The sequence below is a fragment of the Pygocentrus nattereri genome, chromosome 2, assembly GCF_015220715.1.
Source record: "Pygocentrus nattereri isolate fPygNat1 chromosome 2, fPygNat1.pri, whole genome shotgun sequence".
NCBI lineage: Eukaryota > Metazoa > Chordata > Actinopteri > Characiformes > Serrasalmidae > Pygocentrus > Pygocentrus nattereri.
The window spans coordinates 8,187,140-8,201,542 of NC_051212.1; the positions used below are offsets into that span (position 1 = coordinate 8,187,140).

Here is a 14,403-nt window from a genome sequence, read left to right on the forward strand (position 1 = left end):
CAGTTCATTCCTTATACTTTCCTCTCTTATTTAAATTTACATTTAGGAACTGCAGTCCATGAAAAAAAGCCCCATATTTGCCCCACCCTAATTTTCTCAATTTTTGCATTTCTTGTCCAGGATGTCATACAAATTGTAACATAAGACAAGGAAAACATGAGAAAATACTAAACAGTTTTTTAAATTGCCATTAGATTGATTTTGCAACACCTACTATCGTCTATATGCCAAAACATAATCGCCCCTCCAAACTTAATAACAGCTTGTGGCACCTTAAACAGCAGCAAGTGGACCAAACTGTATCTCCTATACCTGGAGATCAGTCTTTCACATCGCTGTGGATGAATTCTGGCCCACTCTTCTTGGCAGAATTGCTTTACTTCAGCCACATTGGAAGCCTTTCAAGCATGAACTGCCTGTTTGAAGTCCTGCCGCAGCATATAAATGGCGTTCAAGCCAGGACTTTGACTAGACCAGTCCATATCCTTCATTTTGTTTCTCTTGAGCCATTTAGAATTGGGACCTGTACTTCTGATTGTTGCCTTGCTGCATGACCCAATTGCACTTGGGCTTCAGATTTTTAGTAGACAGAATTCCTGATTACGTCATTAATGGCAAGTCGCCCAGGCCAAGTATTCCACACCTTGACACTACCACCATCATGTTTCTCTGTTGGTAAGCTGGCTTCTCCACCCCGTCTTTTAAAAAGTTCTACTTTTGAGTCAGACCACAAATCATATTCCAAAATCGACCGTTGATACTATTTTCATGAACGCTGACCTTATCTTGGGTGGGAACAAGCTGAGTGCGAAATTTCCAAACCAGTTTTCCAAACTGAGGTGGAGCTCAAATTAGGGGGGCGATGGTGCACTTGTCAGCATTCTTGTCAGCATGGACAACAAGCCTGTCAGTATCCCATGAATGTAGCCTAAGTTATGGCTGAAAACTGCCTCTCAGAAGAGAAAAACAGTTCCATTAGCTAATGGTAGCACTTCGCAAGCTAGCTTGTTTTGCTTGGGTCATCGTTCACGCCAGATGTTAACAGAACACAGACTTGAGGAATCTGAGAATGAACCGTTTCGTTCCTTTGTGGGGGATTTGCTGGATGGTTTGTCCCCAGATGTGAATTCTTGTTACAAGATCACATCTGACCCCACGAGACTAAATCGACTTAAGCTTAGCCCAAATGAAAATGAGATGCAGGCTGATTTTGCCTGGACGCTTCGAGATAGATTTGGACAAATCTAAGCAGCTTCATTTCAATGTGTGTTTTGGATCGTTGTGTTGTTGCAATATCTCTTTTTTCTCTGGTTTCTTTGCTTACTGTGGGACATTAGCTTGCAAGATTTGTTGATACTTTTTTCTTCCCTCTATCCCATTTCCTGTGCCACTGACTGCCACTCAGAAAGCATACTAGATCCATCATGCTTAATAGTCAGCAAGGTGTTCCTATCATCAAATACTGGTCCTTTTTTTCTAAGTTTTGCAATTCTTTTTTCATCAGACTACAGTACTTTATTGCAAGATGTTGAGTAAGGTGTTTACTTTTGGGATTAAGTCGCAGGCAAGGTTTCCTTCTGATGATTCTTTCGTGTGGATAATGTTTGTGCAACAGTACTGCACAGTGGGCAGGCGCATCACTATTCCCATGCCAGCCAAATCTTCCTCAAGGATTCCTCAGTGATGTGGGGGTTTTACTTTGCATGCCTGATCGGCTATTTCACCTCAACAGTTCTCCTTGACTTTCAGTTCTTAACGAAACTTCAGATAGCAGAACGTGTTTAGATATGTTTTGTTGCGCTCTCCTGCTTTTTTGGAGTAAATTATCCTTAGTTTCAGATCATCCGTCTGCTGCATAGATTAGCCCATGGCTGTTGAGTGTCAGCACAAACACCCTTAGCGGTTTGCAGGGTGACAGAATTAATTGTGCTCTGGAATTGTCTGACTTGGATTAAGGCTTAACGAGTCAAATTTGCTCTAAGATCTGCTCAAACTTTTGCAAGTGCCGCATTTTATTTGAGTTGTTTTGCCATGTGTTGATTTCAGCGCAAATAAATGGTAATTGAACATTATAATTAGTTGAAATGTGTGAAGCTTTTTTCACAAAAACGTCAGTTCGCCAGGCATGCCCAAACTATCGCATGCAACTCTGATTCACCTGAAAATAACCCCAGACTCTGATGTTTTGCTGGTGCTTTGACCCACTTTTCCTGAAGCACAAACAATATTTTGACACAGATAATGGGAAACTAGGATAGTTACAGGCCTAATTTAGTTTCACAGATGTGTCCATTGACCCTAAAGTGATGAAGCCCTTCCTAGAATATCTGTTCTCTTCCATCGCCTCACCCCTCACCCCCCATTCTTGTAGCACTCATGGCTTTCTTTAATCTGTCCTTTGTTTCACCTTGTGTTATCTTTAATTAGGAAACGTGTAGTTTGCTGTAGTTCCTTCAGGCAAGGAGGGTGCTCTGCACGTACCTCAGGAGACATTTGGTTCTTTGTGCCATCGTTTCATTTCATGTTTTATTTAAATATCCTCGCTCAACTCCCTTTCTTACGCATTGTTCCAGCAGCCTTTGGGGATGTCTTGGGAGACTTAGGAGAATCCCAGAATCTGCTGTAATATGCATGTAAGAGTCAAAGACCAAAAAGAACAACTGCTGTCATCCCAAAGTGCGGCCTCTTTGGCACCGGTGAGACATTTGTAGAAGACGTTTGCTCTGGGCAGTGACACGGAACAAAACAGCTCAGATATTTTAGGAAGCTGTGTCTGTCTCTGTTGTGCTTTCTGGCGATTTTGTAACAAACACTGCTGCTAGGGCTTCAGCTAAGCCTTTATGAGCTCTTCTCTGATTTATGAGAACATATATGTCAACTTATGCAAAAGATAATAAAACTTTTGATTGATAAAAATGTGTAGTTAGGGTTAGGGTTATAGTACTGTAGTGTATAGTACTCTTTTTTATATTGCCCACCCCTACAGAGTGTCACATGTGAATGTTACAGTCTTACTGTAAGGGGGAGCGAGGAGGCGGATGCACACGCTGAGATAAGCGAGATTTATTGTGTGGTTGGTTAGTGTAGTGATTAACACCTCTGCCTTCTACGCTGTAGACTGGGGTTCATTCCCCCACCTGGGTCAGCACCCTACACTATACCAATAAGGGTCCTTGGGCAAGACTCCTAACACCACCTTCGCCTACTTGCGTAAAAATGATCAAATTGTAAGTCGCTCTGGATAAGAGCGTCAGCCAAATGCCGTAAATGTAAATGTAAATTATGGGCAAATCCAGGGTCGTGGTCAAAACAGTCCAGGTTCATGTAACCGATACGGACAGATTGGGGGACAGACATGACAAAAAACCAGAATCCACATCAAACAAAGACCAGATACAAAGATACAAAGACTGGCAAACACAGGGCTTAAATACACGGAACAATGAGGGACAGGTGAACACAATCAGGGGCGGAGTTACAAAACCAAAACACGAACACATGGACAGGACTGGGAGGAGCCAACCGTGACACGTACTCTTTATCTTACATTTTCCCTGAAGGAAATACATCAAATAAAGTCAAATTGTGTAAAAATGCAATGATGTCCAAGTCATCTAAACCATATACACCCATACACACATCTTCTAAGCCACTTGTCCTTCTGGGTCGTGGGAGCTGGAGCCTATCCCAGCTGTCACAGGGCGGGCTTCCACCCTAAACCATATATTTAATTGAAAATAGTACAAAGACAGCATATCAAAAGATAAAACTAAGAATTTTTATTTATTTATTTTAAATGTATGCTCATTTTGAATATGATGCCAACAACATGTTCCAAAAAAATTTGGGACAGGGGAACAAAAGGCTGGTAAAGTTGTGTAATGCTAAAAAAAAACTTGGTGGTTAAATGGCAACAGGTCCAGTAACATGATCGGGTATAAAAGAAAATCTCAGAGAAGCGGAGTCTTTCAGAAGGAAAGATGAGGAGGGTTCACCACTCTGTAAAAGACTGCATGATCAAATAGTGCAACAGTTCAAGAATAATCATTTATAATATATAATTTAACAATAATAATGTTTTTCTCAACGTAAAACAGCAAAGAGCTTTTGCTTTTTATCATCTGCAGTACATAATATCATTAAAAGTTCCAGAGAATCTGGAGAAATCTCTGTGTTTAAGGAAAAAGGCCAGAAACCAGTAAGTGCTGGTCGTGATCTTTGGGCCCTCAGACGGCGCTGCATTAAAAACAGACATGATTCTGTAGTAGAAATCACTGCATGGGCTCAGAAACACTTCTGAAAACCACTGTCTGTGAAAACAGTTTGTCGCTGCATCCACAAATGTTAATTAAAACTCTACAACGCAAAGAAAGAATAATATATAAACAGGATCCAGAAACGCTGCCACCTTCTCTGGGCCTGAGCTCATTTAAAATGGACTCGTGGTCTAATGAATGAACATTTGCAATAGTTTCTGGAAATCATGGACTCTGTGTCCTCCTGGCTAAAGACCACTCAGCTTGTTATCAGTGCTCAGTCCAAAAGCCAGTATTCATGATGGTATAGGGCGGCATTAGCGCACATGGCGTGGGTGATGTGCACATCTGTGAAGGGATCATTAATGCTGAATGATATGTGCATGTTTTGGTAAAATATGCTGCCTTCCAGACGACGTCTTTTTCAGGAAAGGCCTTGATTATTATAGCTAGACAATTCTACATGTATTACAACAGTACTGCTCTGTATTAAAAGAGTCTGAGTACTAAACTGACCTGCCTGCAGTCCAGACGTGTCACCCACTGAAAACATGTGGCGCATTATGAAATGAAAAATACGACAAAGGAGAGCCTGAACTGTTGAGCAGCTAAACTTCTATAGCAAACAAGAATGAGAAAACATTTCCCTTTTAAAACTACAGCAGTGTCTCCTCTGTTCCCAAACACTTACAGGGCCCACTTTCAGTATTCTGAGTTAACGGAGTAGTAGTGTACCTCACTAATCCGAGCCCAAGAACCATTTAAGAAGGCTGACTCAGGTGAAGGGCTCCCAATTTCAAAAAACCTTTGCTACATCGCTGCATGGAAATGGCAGGAGAACCTCCCAGACCTTTTGACCCTAGCTTTTGATGGAAAGCCTAAAACTAAAAGTAGTCCTTGATGTTTTTTCACTTTTACAGGAAAATTACAACTCAGCCTCCGGCACGTTTGAAGGCCGTCTTCAAAGGAGAAGTCCTGCGTGACTTTGTGTCCTGCTGAGCAAAGTGATGTTGATTTCTCTTGTTAAGGAGCGATCCGGATCGCGGCGCATGAGCTAACACAGATTTTCCCTGACAGAAACGTAAATCCGTGTCCCATGGGTGCTCTCTCTCTTGAGCCGTGCAAACTAGGCCACTGCCTCACTCTTCTTTTTACGAAACCTCTCCTGCACACGGCGTGAAAGCAGCTGTCATTATGTTATCACACTTTGCTCACGGTGGTAATTTGACAGACAGTTTGGGTGGGACGCGCATTTCAAATGCGAGCGCATCCCTCTAGAAAAGATTTTGGGACCCCCACCCCGGTGCTGAGTGAAATCACGGCTGCCTCGACTTCAGCCTCCTTAATAAGATGAAGGCCGTACGTGATTGAGTAAACAAACAGGATCCCGAGTCTTTTTTTTTTAGGTCTTTGACAGGCGGCTCAGAAGCTGATGCTGTGGGAAAAAAGAGAGGAGGAAAAAAACACACAGAGAAGGAGAAGGAGAGGGAAGGCGCTTGTTAGCTGTGACCCAAATCAGCGGAAACACTGGAGCTGTTAAAACACGGAGCAGATTGGGCACGATGCTGACCTAGTTAGCGCCGGGTTTGAAGAGCAGTCGTACATCGCATCAAATCATTCTTCCGCCGAACGCAGGGAGCCTCTGCACTAATGAAAATTACATTACAGTAGTTCCACGGCAGCAGCGAAGAAAGCCTCCACATTGATGTTTGAATGCCTCATTGGCGGTCTGTGCTGGTCTGCTGATGGGGGACTTATGCCTCAGCTCAGAAGGGATTTGCAGCACTAGTACCCCCAACACAACGGGAGCTCTGGTGCTGCGGCGTGGTCTGTTCTGACTTCACGTCAGAACTCAAAGGTGTTACAGTAGCTCAGTGGTGCTGGAGGGCCATCACACACCTGACAGCTGATGTTTAGCTTGATAGTAGAAGCACATGCTTGAAACCACTAAACCAAAGGGGCCCGATTCTGGAGACACCCTGGAGAGTTCAGTTCCTTCCAGGCATATGCTGAGAGAAAAACGAATTTTATGGTAATTACCTGACATTTTACCACGGTTTACAATATAATCACAATGTTGTATTAAGAGAAAACTACGTATATGGGGAAATGCATACATGTAGTGGGCTGAATGGAATTTGTAATAGCAATAATGTGTGGGTAGATACACATTTAGGGAATTTTGGTCTTTAAGCGAACATCACTGATGGCTCAGTAAACCCACAGATCTTCTTATGGACTCCATAAAAAGACATTTTATGTCTTTCAGCTCCCTTTAGCCATGATGAACAGGGGATGATGAAGGAATGGGTTAGAAATCTATGGAAGAGAACAATTTCCACGATTTGAATAGATCACAATATAACAGAAGGATCCACATATTGGAGCTGAAAATCTCCATAATGCTCTAATAAATCGAATAAAGTCTAAAGCTTTTGTGTAATTCTCTGCAAACAGAATAGGCTCACTGCATAAAAGTAAACCGTGGATCTGCAAATCATATTTGCATCCCTGTTTATCAGAGGAAATGTATTATATCACTGTAGAATATATTTATTACAGGCCTAAAGAATATATTGTACTGGCCTTGGTTTCCCTGGTGAACAGGGGTTGGGCATGAAATGCAGCGCCATCCTGCATGCCCAAAGGAATTTGAAGTTCAGCTCCTCACTGCTGGGCTTTAGTTACATTTAGGAATCATAAGCCTTCAAAGAGGGGGGCAATTATTTATTATCACCCCCCCACTAATTCTTCAGTGATAGGAAGCTGAAGTCAGATATTCGCCAAATTCTCGGGAGAATTTTCCTGTTCCACCTTAAATGGAGCAGCGGTTACATTCTGGAGCTTCAGGCGTCAGAACTGCTGGACTGTTTAAGGCGGAATGGGAAATTTAGCTAGTTAGTTACAGAGACATTAGCATGCTATTAGCGATATTTATATAAAGAAAAGATAAGACATTGAAACAAAGTTAAACTAAGATAATACGATTTTTCCTTTTTTCTCGTAACGCTCCATTTGGACTGTGCCTCTGAAAATCCTCAGTTTGGAGGGCCATGTAGCCCTAACACTTCGCCCTACCCCTCTATCTCAACAGAGATCGGGACACCATACCCCTAGGCGTGAATGGGGGGCTAAGGGCTAAGTGGTAGGGGCAAGGGTATTGGGATTGAAATGGGATTGGGCCTAATTTACACCAAAATTCCTAACAGATTCTAAATGTAAGGCTGAAAAGGAACATAGTAATCTCATAATTGGATAATAATATGTAACACTACATAACCACCAAAAACACCAATGAAACCACCAACAAACTTATTTCTTAGTTAATTTTTACAATATTTTACTGTATTTCAGACAGGAAGTTTGATTTGAAAAATCTCTTACATTTTAAGAAGCGCTGCTTAGTTTTACAGCACAGTTTTGTTTCTAGGTAGTAGACAGATAAATACTGGGCATTGTAACAAAGGCAGAACCCTTTTTGGTGTTATGTAGAACCTTTTTTGAAAAGTTTCTTATATCACCGTATACAACAGGTTCTCCATCAGTCTGAAGAATAATTTCACCATGCAAAGAACCAACAGTTCTTTGAATGTTCAGGATTCTATGTAGAATCATTGTCTTTACTAAAGAACCCTTCAAGAACCACCTTTTAAGTGAGAAAAACGTCAGTCAAAACAGGCACTGGGCTCCTCTCAACAAAAGCCGTGTGTTAATGCTTCTTCATTAACACAAACTACTGTTAGGAACGTGGGCCAGCTGTGTTGTGCGATTCAATCAGATGCTGACCAGTCATGTAAAACGAGGGAGTACACTTTGTACATATGAATCTGAGTCAACCTAGAGCTTCAGGTTCAATCTGACCCCTGAACAAAAGTTGCCGTGATTCGTAACGACATTTCCTTTGCAATCTTTCTGTTTGTTCGCAGTGTCTAAACAAAGGTGTTGAGATGCCGGATGAATCAGCGCTCGGGTTCCTCTCTGTGACAAGGTGGGAGCCGCTGGACCTGAACTAAAGGCCATCAGGGGAATCCAGTCGGACTGGTGTGAAGAGTGCAACATTGGCCAAAGATAGCAGCAGAGTGCACTCTACAGGATTGAGGTATAGTAAGGTCCCTGGTGAGGATACCTTCTTTTCATTTGTTGGACCTCAGGCTGAAAACCTTGGAGCAGCACCTCGGGATGTAGGAGTGACCACAGACCTCCAGGGGACTAATCCATGCAGGACGAGCTCCATGCACTTGAGAGGAACCAGGACTCAGGAGGATGTCGACAGAGGCAGAAACACAAGCAAGCGTCAAAGCCAGCGTGAAACGGGAGTCCAGGAGAAAAGGTCAGGGCTGTTCTCTCTCTGTGTATCATACATTTTGATCACTCTGAATTGAGCTTCAGGTACATGCTTGACGGGGTGTCTGTGTGGTTATATTTTTCAGTGTTTACATGGTTAAAAAACTAGGGCATGCCCTACCGAAAATTGGGTGTAATGTGTGGTGTGTAGTTTGCTGTGATGTGCAACAAGCTTGTGATGAGTTTTACCACATACCAAAAACCTATTAGTTCCTTATCACAAGTGGCAGCCTCTTGAGAAAAATCACTTTCTGTCCATTTTCCTGCTGCAGAAGATGACTTAGGCCTAAATTTTCACCCAGAATCAGTATGTGTAGGATAAGAAACTAAAGATACATTCACATTACAAGCCTCATTTCTCAAATCAGATTTTTTGTTCAGATCCAATTTCTCGATGGTTCACACTCGTTTAGGTAAGTGATTCCAATCAACAATGCGAGCAGAACGAGCTTTGCTGAGAAGATCACTAACTCTGATCAGCTCTCGGCTTCATTATATAAGAGCGAGACATTAAGAGCTGTTTTTCCAACGTTTGCAGGCTTTAACTTCTGTTAGGCGCTGTTGCCATGGTAACACTGAATGACGCCGCAATGCCCAGTGGAAGAAAAGCACATGAATTCCCATCTGAACATCACATTAAGGTCAAATGACCACGAATCGGATACGTACCTGATCTAGGATCACATTTGAAAGTGGCTCAAGCTGGATTTGATAAGATCAGATTTGTGTGTCCATGCAACCCTGAAAACATCAGATCTGAGTCACATTAGGGCAAAAAATCAGATAAAGTGAATAAAGTGAACGTTGCCTAAAGGTCTGATTCCTCACAAACCTTTCAGTGGACAAGAGCTGTTATGCATTCGGATCCCCTAAATGCATAAACGGCCGAGGGAAATCTGTAGGTTTTCTTCTTGGATGAGAAAAGGAAGCTGCTTCTTCAGCTCTAACGAGCTAACACTAGAGATAACTGGTACAACGTTAGATGCTAATGGAGACTTGCTGTCTTCTAAGGACTTTTGTCCTCAGTGGATGATGAACTACGATATTTGTTTGTCAAAGTAACATTGAGAACAGAAATATCTTTTCATTGTTCCTTGACCTGGAAAACATCCGCTAGATTAGAGTAGCTACAGCTCCACTACCTCTGCTTTCTCAATTACGTCCCCAAACAACGCATCTTTGGCACTGCATCGTTTTCACTGATTTAGGTGTTAGTTTTAGCAAAGTGTAATATAGTAGACATATACACGTACTTATTTTTACAGGCCTATTAAAAAATAAAATTGCTATTTCACTGAATTGAAGGTAAACTTTCAGTAATGGAACATGGCACATACCCACATAGTGATTCTGTGTTTGAATACTGGAGCCTAGAGCAGTTAACTGAGTAGTCGAGTACCTGTACACATCCCTATCTATTAGTTAGCAAGGTATCATTACCAAGCTAACTAGATAACGTTGGAAAATGAGTGAAGATTTACTAATGATCAATAATGTGTAGGAAATTAAATGGTGCCTGGCACAGTTTGCAGGACAGTTGTTCAGAATGTTTAGTTTGAAGGAAATGAGTTGACTATCAAAACAACATTAACAAATAAATTATTAATAATCCCAGTTTAGATCCAAAAAAGCCAAATTTTGGGGGGCACAGGGGATGTTTATGGGTACCCGAGCACATAGTTCACCATGGCATTATTCAAATAACGAAATCATTGTTCTGTCATTGGAAGATGGTGAAAATCCAGGCTAACAATTCAGTGAAATGCTGATTTTGTAGGTTTTTACAGGCCTGTAAAGTTTGATATTTGAAAGTACATATATTATATTATACTTCGCTACTATGAAACACAAGTGCGTTAATATGCCAAAGATGCGTTGTTAATGTGAGAGGATGGAGATACAGCTAACTAAGCTAACTGCTCTAGCTGATGTTAGCTAGTTCTACAAACATGTATTACTTTTTGTTTTTTGGATTTGTTTCCCAAATTTTTCTCCCCAATTTTGTCGGCTCCAATTCCACCCATTAGTTAGGACTGCCGCTAATGCAATCTCGTCAGACAGGCGAAGGCACCCGACGGAGAGCGTTAACCATCAGTTCTGTTACATCAGCCAACAGACGCCTGTACTGACCAGCATCGCTCCTACATGATAGGCCGGGAAAAGGGGGTCCATCCTACCCACCCAGAGAGAACAAGCCCAATTGTGCTGGTGATGGAGGATCACCAGGGATCTAACTTGTAATCTCCTAATTACAGGGCCGACACTCAGGCAGTTGCGCCTCTCAGAATGCCAGAATATGTGTTTTTCTGACAATGTAACATCTTGGCACATCGACTAAAGAGGAAAATGGCCTTGTGTAGAAGATAAGCATGCAAAGTTATACTGGTTAGCTCTGTTAGCTCACTGGCTCATCTGAAGAGGCAGCCTCTGTTATTCTTCTAACACGATATCCTATTGATTTCCCTTGGCAAGTTTATATTATACAATGTTTTTAAACATATTCTTGTGCTACTGAACATTGTAGCCTCCTAATATCAGTGCTGGCAGCTTAAAAGTGTATTTGTTTTGGCCAGAGTTTTGCCTTTTCATTCCCTGTGGTTAACTGAAGATCTGTTAATTGACTCTTACGGATACTCAGTTATCAAAATTAAGTCATCATGCATATCCTAGGCCAAAAAACTGGATATCAGTAATGGAAGGTCCAATTCCAATTCACCCTTGCCCCCACCACTTAGCCCTTAGCTGTCCATTTTGTGCGTTCACGTCTAGGGGTTGGGCGTCCCAATTGTTGTTGAGGTACAGAGGTAAGTGGAAGTATTTGGGCTACATGGCCCTCCAAACAGAAGTTTTTGGAAGTTTTTATCAAAAAATGAGGATAACCACTGTTTTATATTGGTTTAATGTCGTTTCAATATATAAGGGTCCTTTTCTTCATTACAGGCATAAAAAATTGCCAATGGTCTCAGTAGCTGGCTAGCTAACTTTCCCGTTCCACCTTAAATAGTGCAGCAGTTCTGACGCCTGAAGGGCCAAAATGTAACTGCTGCTCCTTTTAAGGTGGAACAGGAAAATTCGAACGAGAAGCTAAAGAATGTCTGACTTCAGCTTCATATCTCAGAAGAATTAGTGGTGGTTGATAATAAATAATTGTCCCCTCTTTGCAGGCTTATGATTCCCTAAATGTAACTAAAGCCCAGCAGTGAGGAGCTGGACTTTACCCTCCTCTGCGGTCACTGCAGACGGGCAGGGTTGCCTACAGAGCAGCGCTGGTAGCTGTTAATGAAGCGATGCTCTTTTTACATTGAGGGTCCCACTTTGTAGGGCCATAAACATCTGTACACTGTTCAGTTGTGTTTTTAACTGTTTTGCACACTAAAGATATTTTACATTTACTTACGTTGCTACACATGATTCCCATTACTAATTGCATAACAGTAAATACTAAATATACATTACAAACACAAAAATAAGTTTTCCTAAGCATCTAATAAATATAATCCAACAGGTCAGTGCTATCTGGCCAAGCTGAGTGTGCTTCATTTGTGATGCAGAACACACATTTTACCAAAATAAACTTATATACATGTAATTGTATAAATATCAGGGCTTATAGGTGAGTTCCCTTAAATAGAGTATCGGTATCGATACTCTGTATCGGCCGATACTGAAGGACCAGGTATCGGAAGGGAAAAAGTGGTATTGGTGCATTTGGAGGGCCAGGTACTCCTAACACTTCGCCCTACCCCTCCATCTCAACAAAATTTGGGACACCCTACTCCCAAGACATGAACGTGCAAAACCGAGTGCTATGGGCTCGGTGGTAGGGGAGGGGGTGAAGTGGGATTGGGCCTTTGTTCAACATGCTCATTTTGATTGCTCACCAAGTTCAAAGCAGCAATTTATTAATCGCATTTCAATGTCATGTTAAAGGAGTCCGTTGATCTTCAGGATGACAGAGGGCAGCTGTGTTCGTTGGATGGATTGCTGTTCCTTTGTGCACGCGGGTCAGTTCTGGAGTGTGATCTGCTCAGACTGATGTCAGATATAAGCCGCATTAAGAAGATAGCGTCAATGACCAAGGAACAAAATGAGTATTGGGCAGTAAATCATATTTGGGCCAGTCTGAATGTAGCCTAATTATTATATACCAATAAAACTGACATCAACATCGGCCAGCGCTCTTGGCCAGCCCACATATCGGTCAAGCCTCCTTCCCCGGTGCCTAGCGCACATGAATAGACACTTCTGCGTCTTTCCTTTTCCTCCTCGGTTTGGCCCGAAACACACCATCAAACCCTCTCATCGTCTCAGCATGCATCCTCAGCTCGAGCATCACTGCATCACACCCTCATTGCGGACAAGGGCGGGGGTGAGGGGGGCTAAAACATTTCCTATTCATCACCTCTGAAGGACATCTCTGAAGAAGGACAGTAATACATGTTGCTCGGCTCTTGCTCGTGCGAGTCTCTGCAGCAGGGCTGATTATCATGCTGCCCGTGATCTCCATCCAGACTGGTGCTGCTCTGCCGTGCGAAGCCAAGTACCCACACAAGTAATAGCCTGGCGCTTCACTCAAATCGATGGGCTTCCCTACAGCAATGCAATTCATTGCGGGGACCAAGACAGCGGCCGTAAAACGGCCCCGGTGGAGCCAGGGCTTGGAGAAACGGCTCCGGGCAGATTTACTGCGCGCTAAAGTGCTGTTATTCATTACGGAATACAGGCAAGAACGAGAGAGGGAGAGAGAAATTGAAGTGAGACTCTCATCCCCCATCTTTTTCTCTCTCACAGTCGATTCAATTCCATTTCAATCTCTATATGACCTGTTGGCCGTCTCAACCCAAGACTGCATATCAGTAGACATTAGGGGGAATGTGGGGTGGGGGGTGCCTGAATCAGCTGGACTCAAGGTGGCTGGCACACACCAGTGACCCCAGCATGGCAGCGAAGAACGTTTTCTCAGAGCACTTCTCTTCGTGTAGCAACCTGGCAGTCATGATCCACCGAGCAGCAGCAAATCTACAGAACCTACTGGAAATGACACTCTAGAACTCGCGGGATGCTAACGAGAAGATTTCTCATAGATCTTGCAGTGTGGGATATTTAGACCAAATCCCATTTATTTTTACCCCTACCCCTTGTTTTTGAGCGTCACCCTAACCCCTGGATCTTTGCTATAAATGGGACCCTCAAATAAAGAAGTACATTATTTCATTATCAGCTCTCAGCGCTGCTCTGTAGGCGACCCTGCCAGCCTGCAGTGGCAGCAGAGGAGGGGAAAGTTCAGCTCCTCACTGCTGGGCTTAAGTTACATTTAGGGATCATAAGCCTTCAAAGAGGGGCACAATTATTCATTATCGCCCACCCCTAATTCTTCAGTGATATGAAGCTGAAGTCAGTTATTCACGAGCTTCTTGTTCGAATTTTCCCCTTCCACCTTAAATGGAGTAGCAGTTACATTCTGGCGCTTCAGGCGTCAGAACTGCTACACTATTTAAGGTGGAATGGGAAAGTTAGCTAGCTAGCTACGACACCCTAGTGTACGACTAATGACGTTTTATGCTTGTTATTAAGAAAAGGACCATAATACGTTGAAATGACATCAAACGTAGATAAAACAGTGGTCATCATCATGTTTAACGGGGGAAAATTCTCACATTTGTGGGTTTCTTTGGTCGCTCGTGCAGCCAGCTTCTCTGTAACACTCAATTTGGATTGAGCCTCTGAACTCTACCCCTCCATCTCAACAAGAATGGGGACACCCTACTCCAAGACGAGAACACGCACAACGGGCTAGTGCTAA

At 42.7% G+C, this 14,403-nt stretch overlaps 1 protein-coding gene across 1 annotated transcript in view; it reads left to right on the plus strand.

Moving 5' to 3' along the window:
* LOC108441960 overlaps positions 1-14,403 on the plus strand; it is a 126,246-nt gene that overhangs the window by 16,650 nt on the left and 95,193 nt on the right. The window contains exon 2 of the mRNA XM_037533385.1: positions 8,183-8,586. Within this exon, the coding sequence (XP_037389282.1) occupies positions 8,520-8,586 (67 nt within the window). The 5' untranslated portion in view covers positions 8,183-8,519. The remainder of the gene's footprint in view (positions 1-8,182; positions 8,587-14,403) is intronic.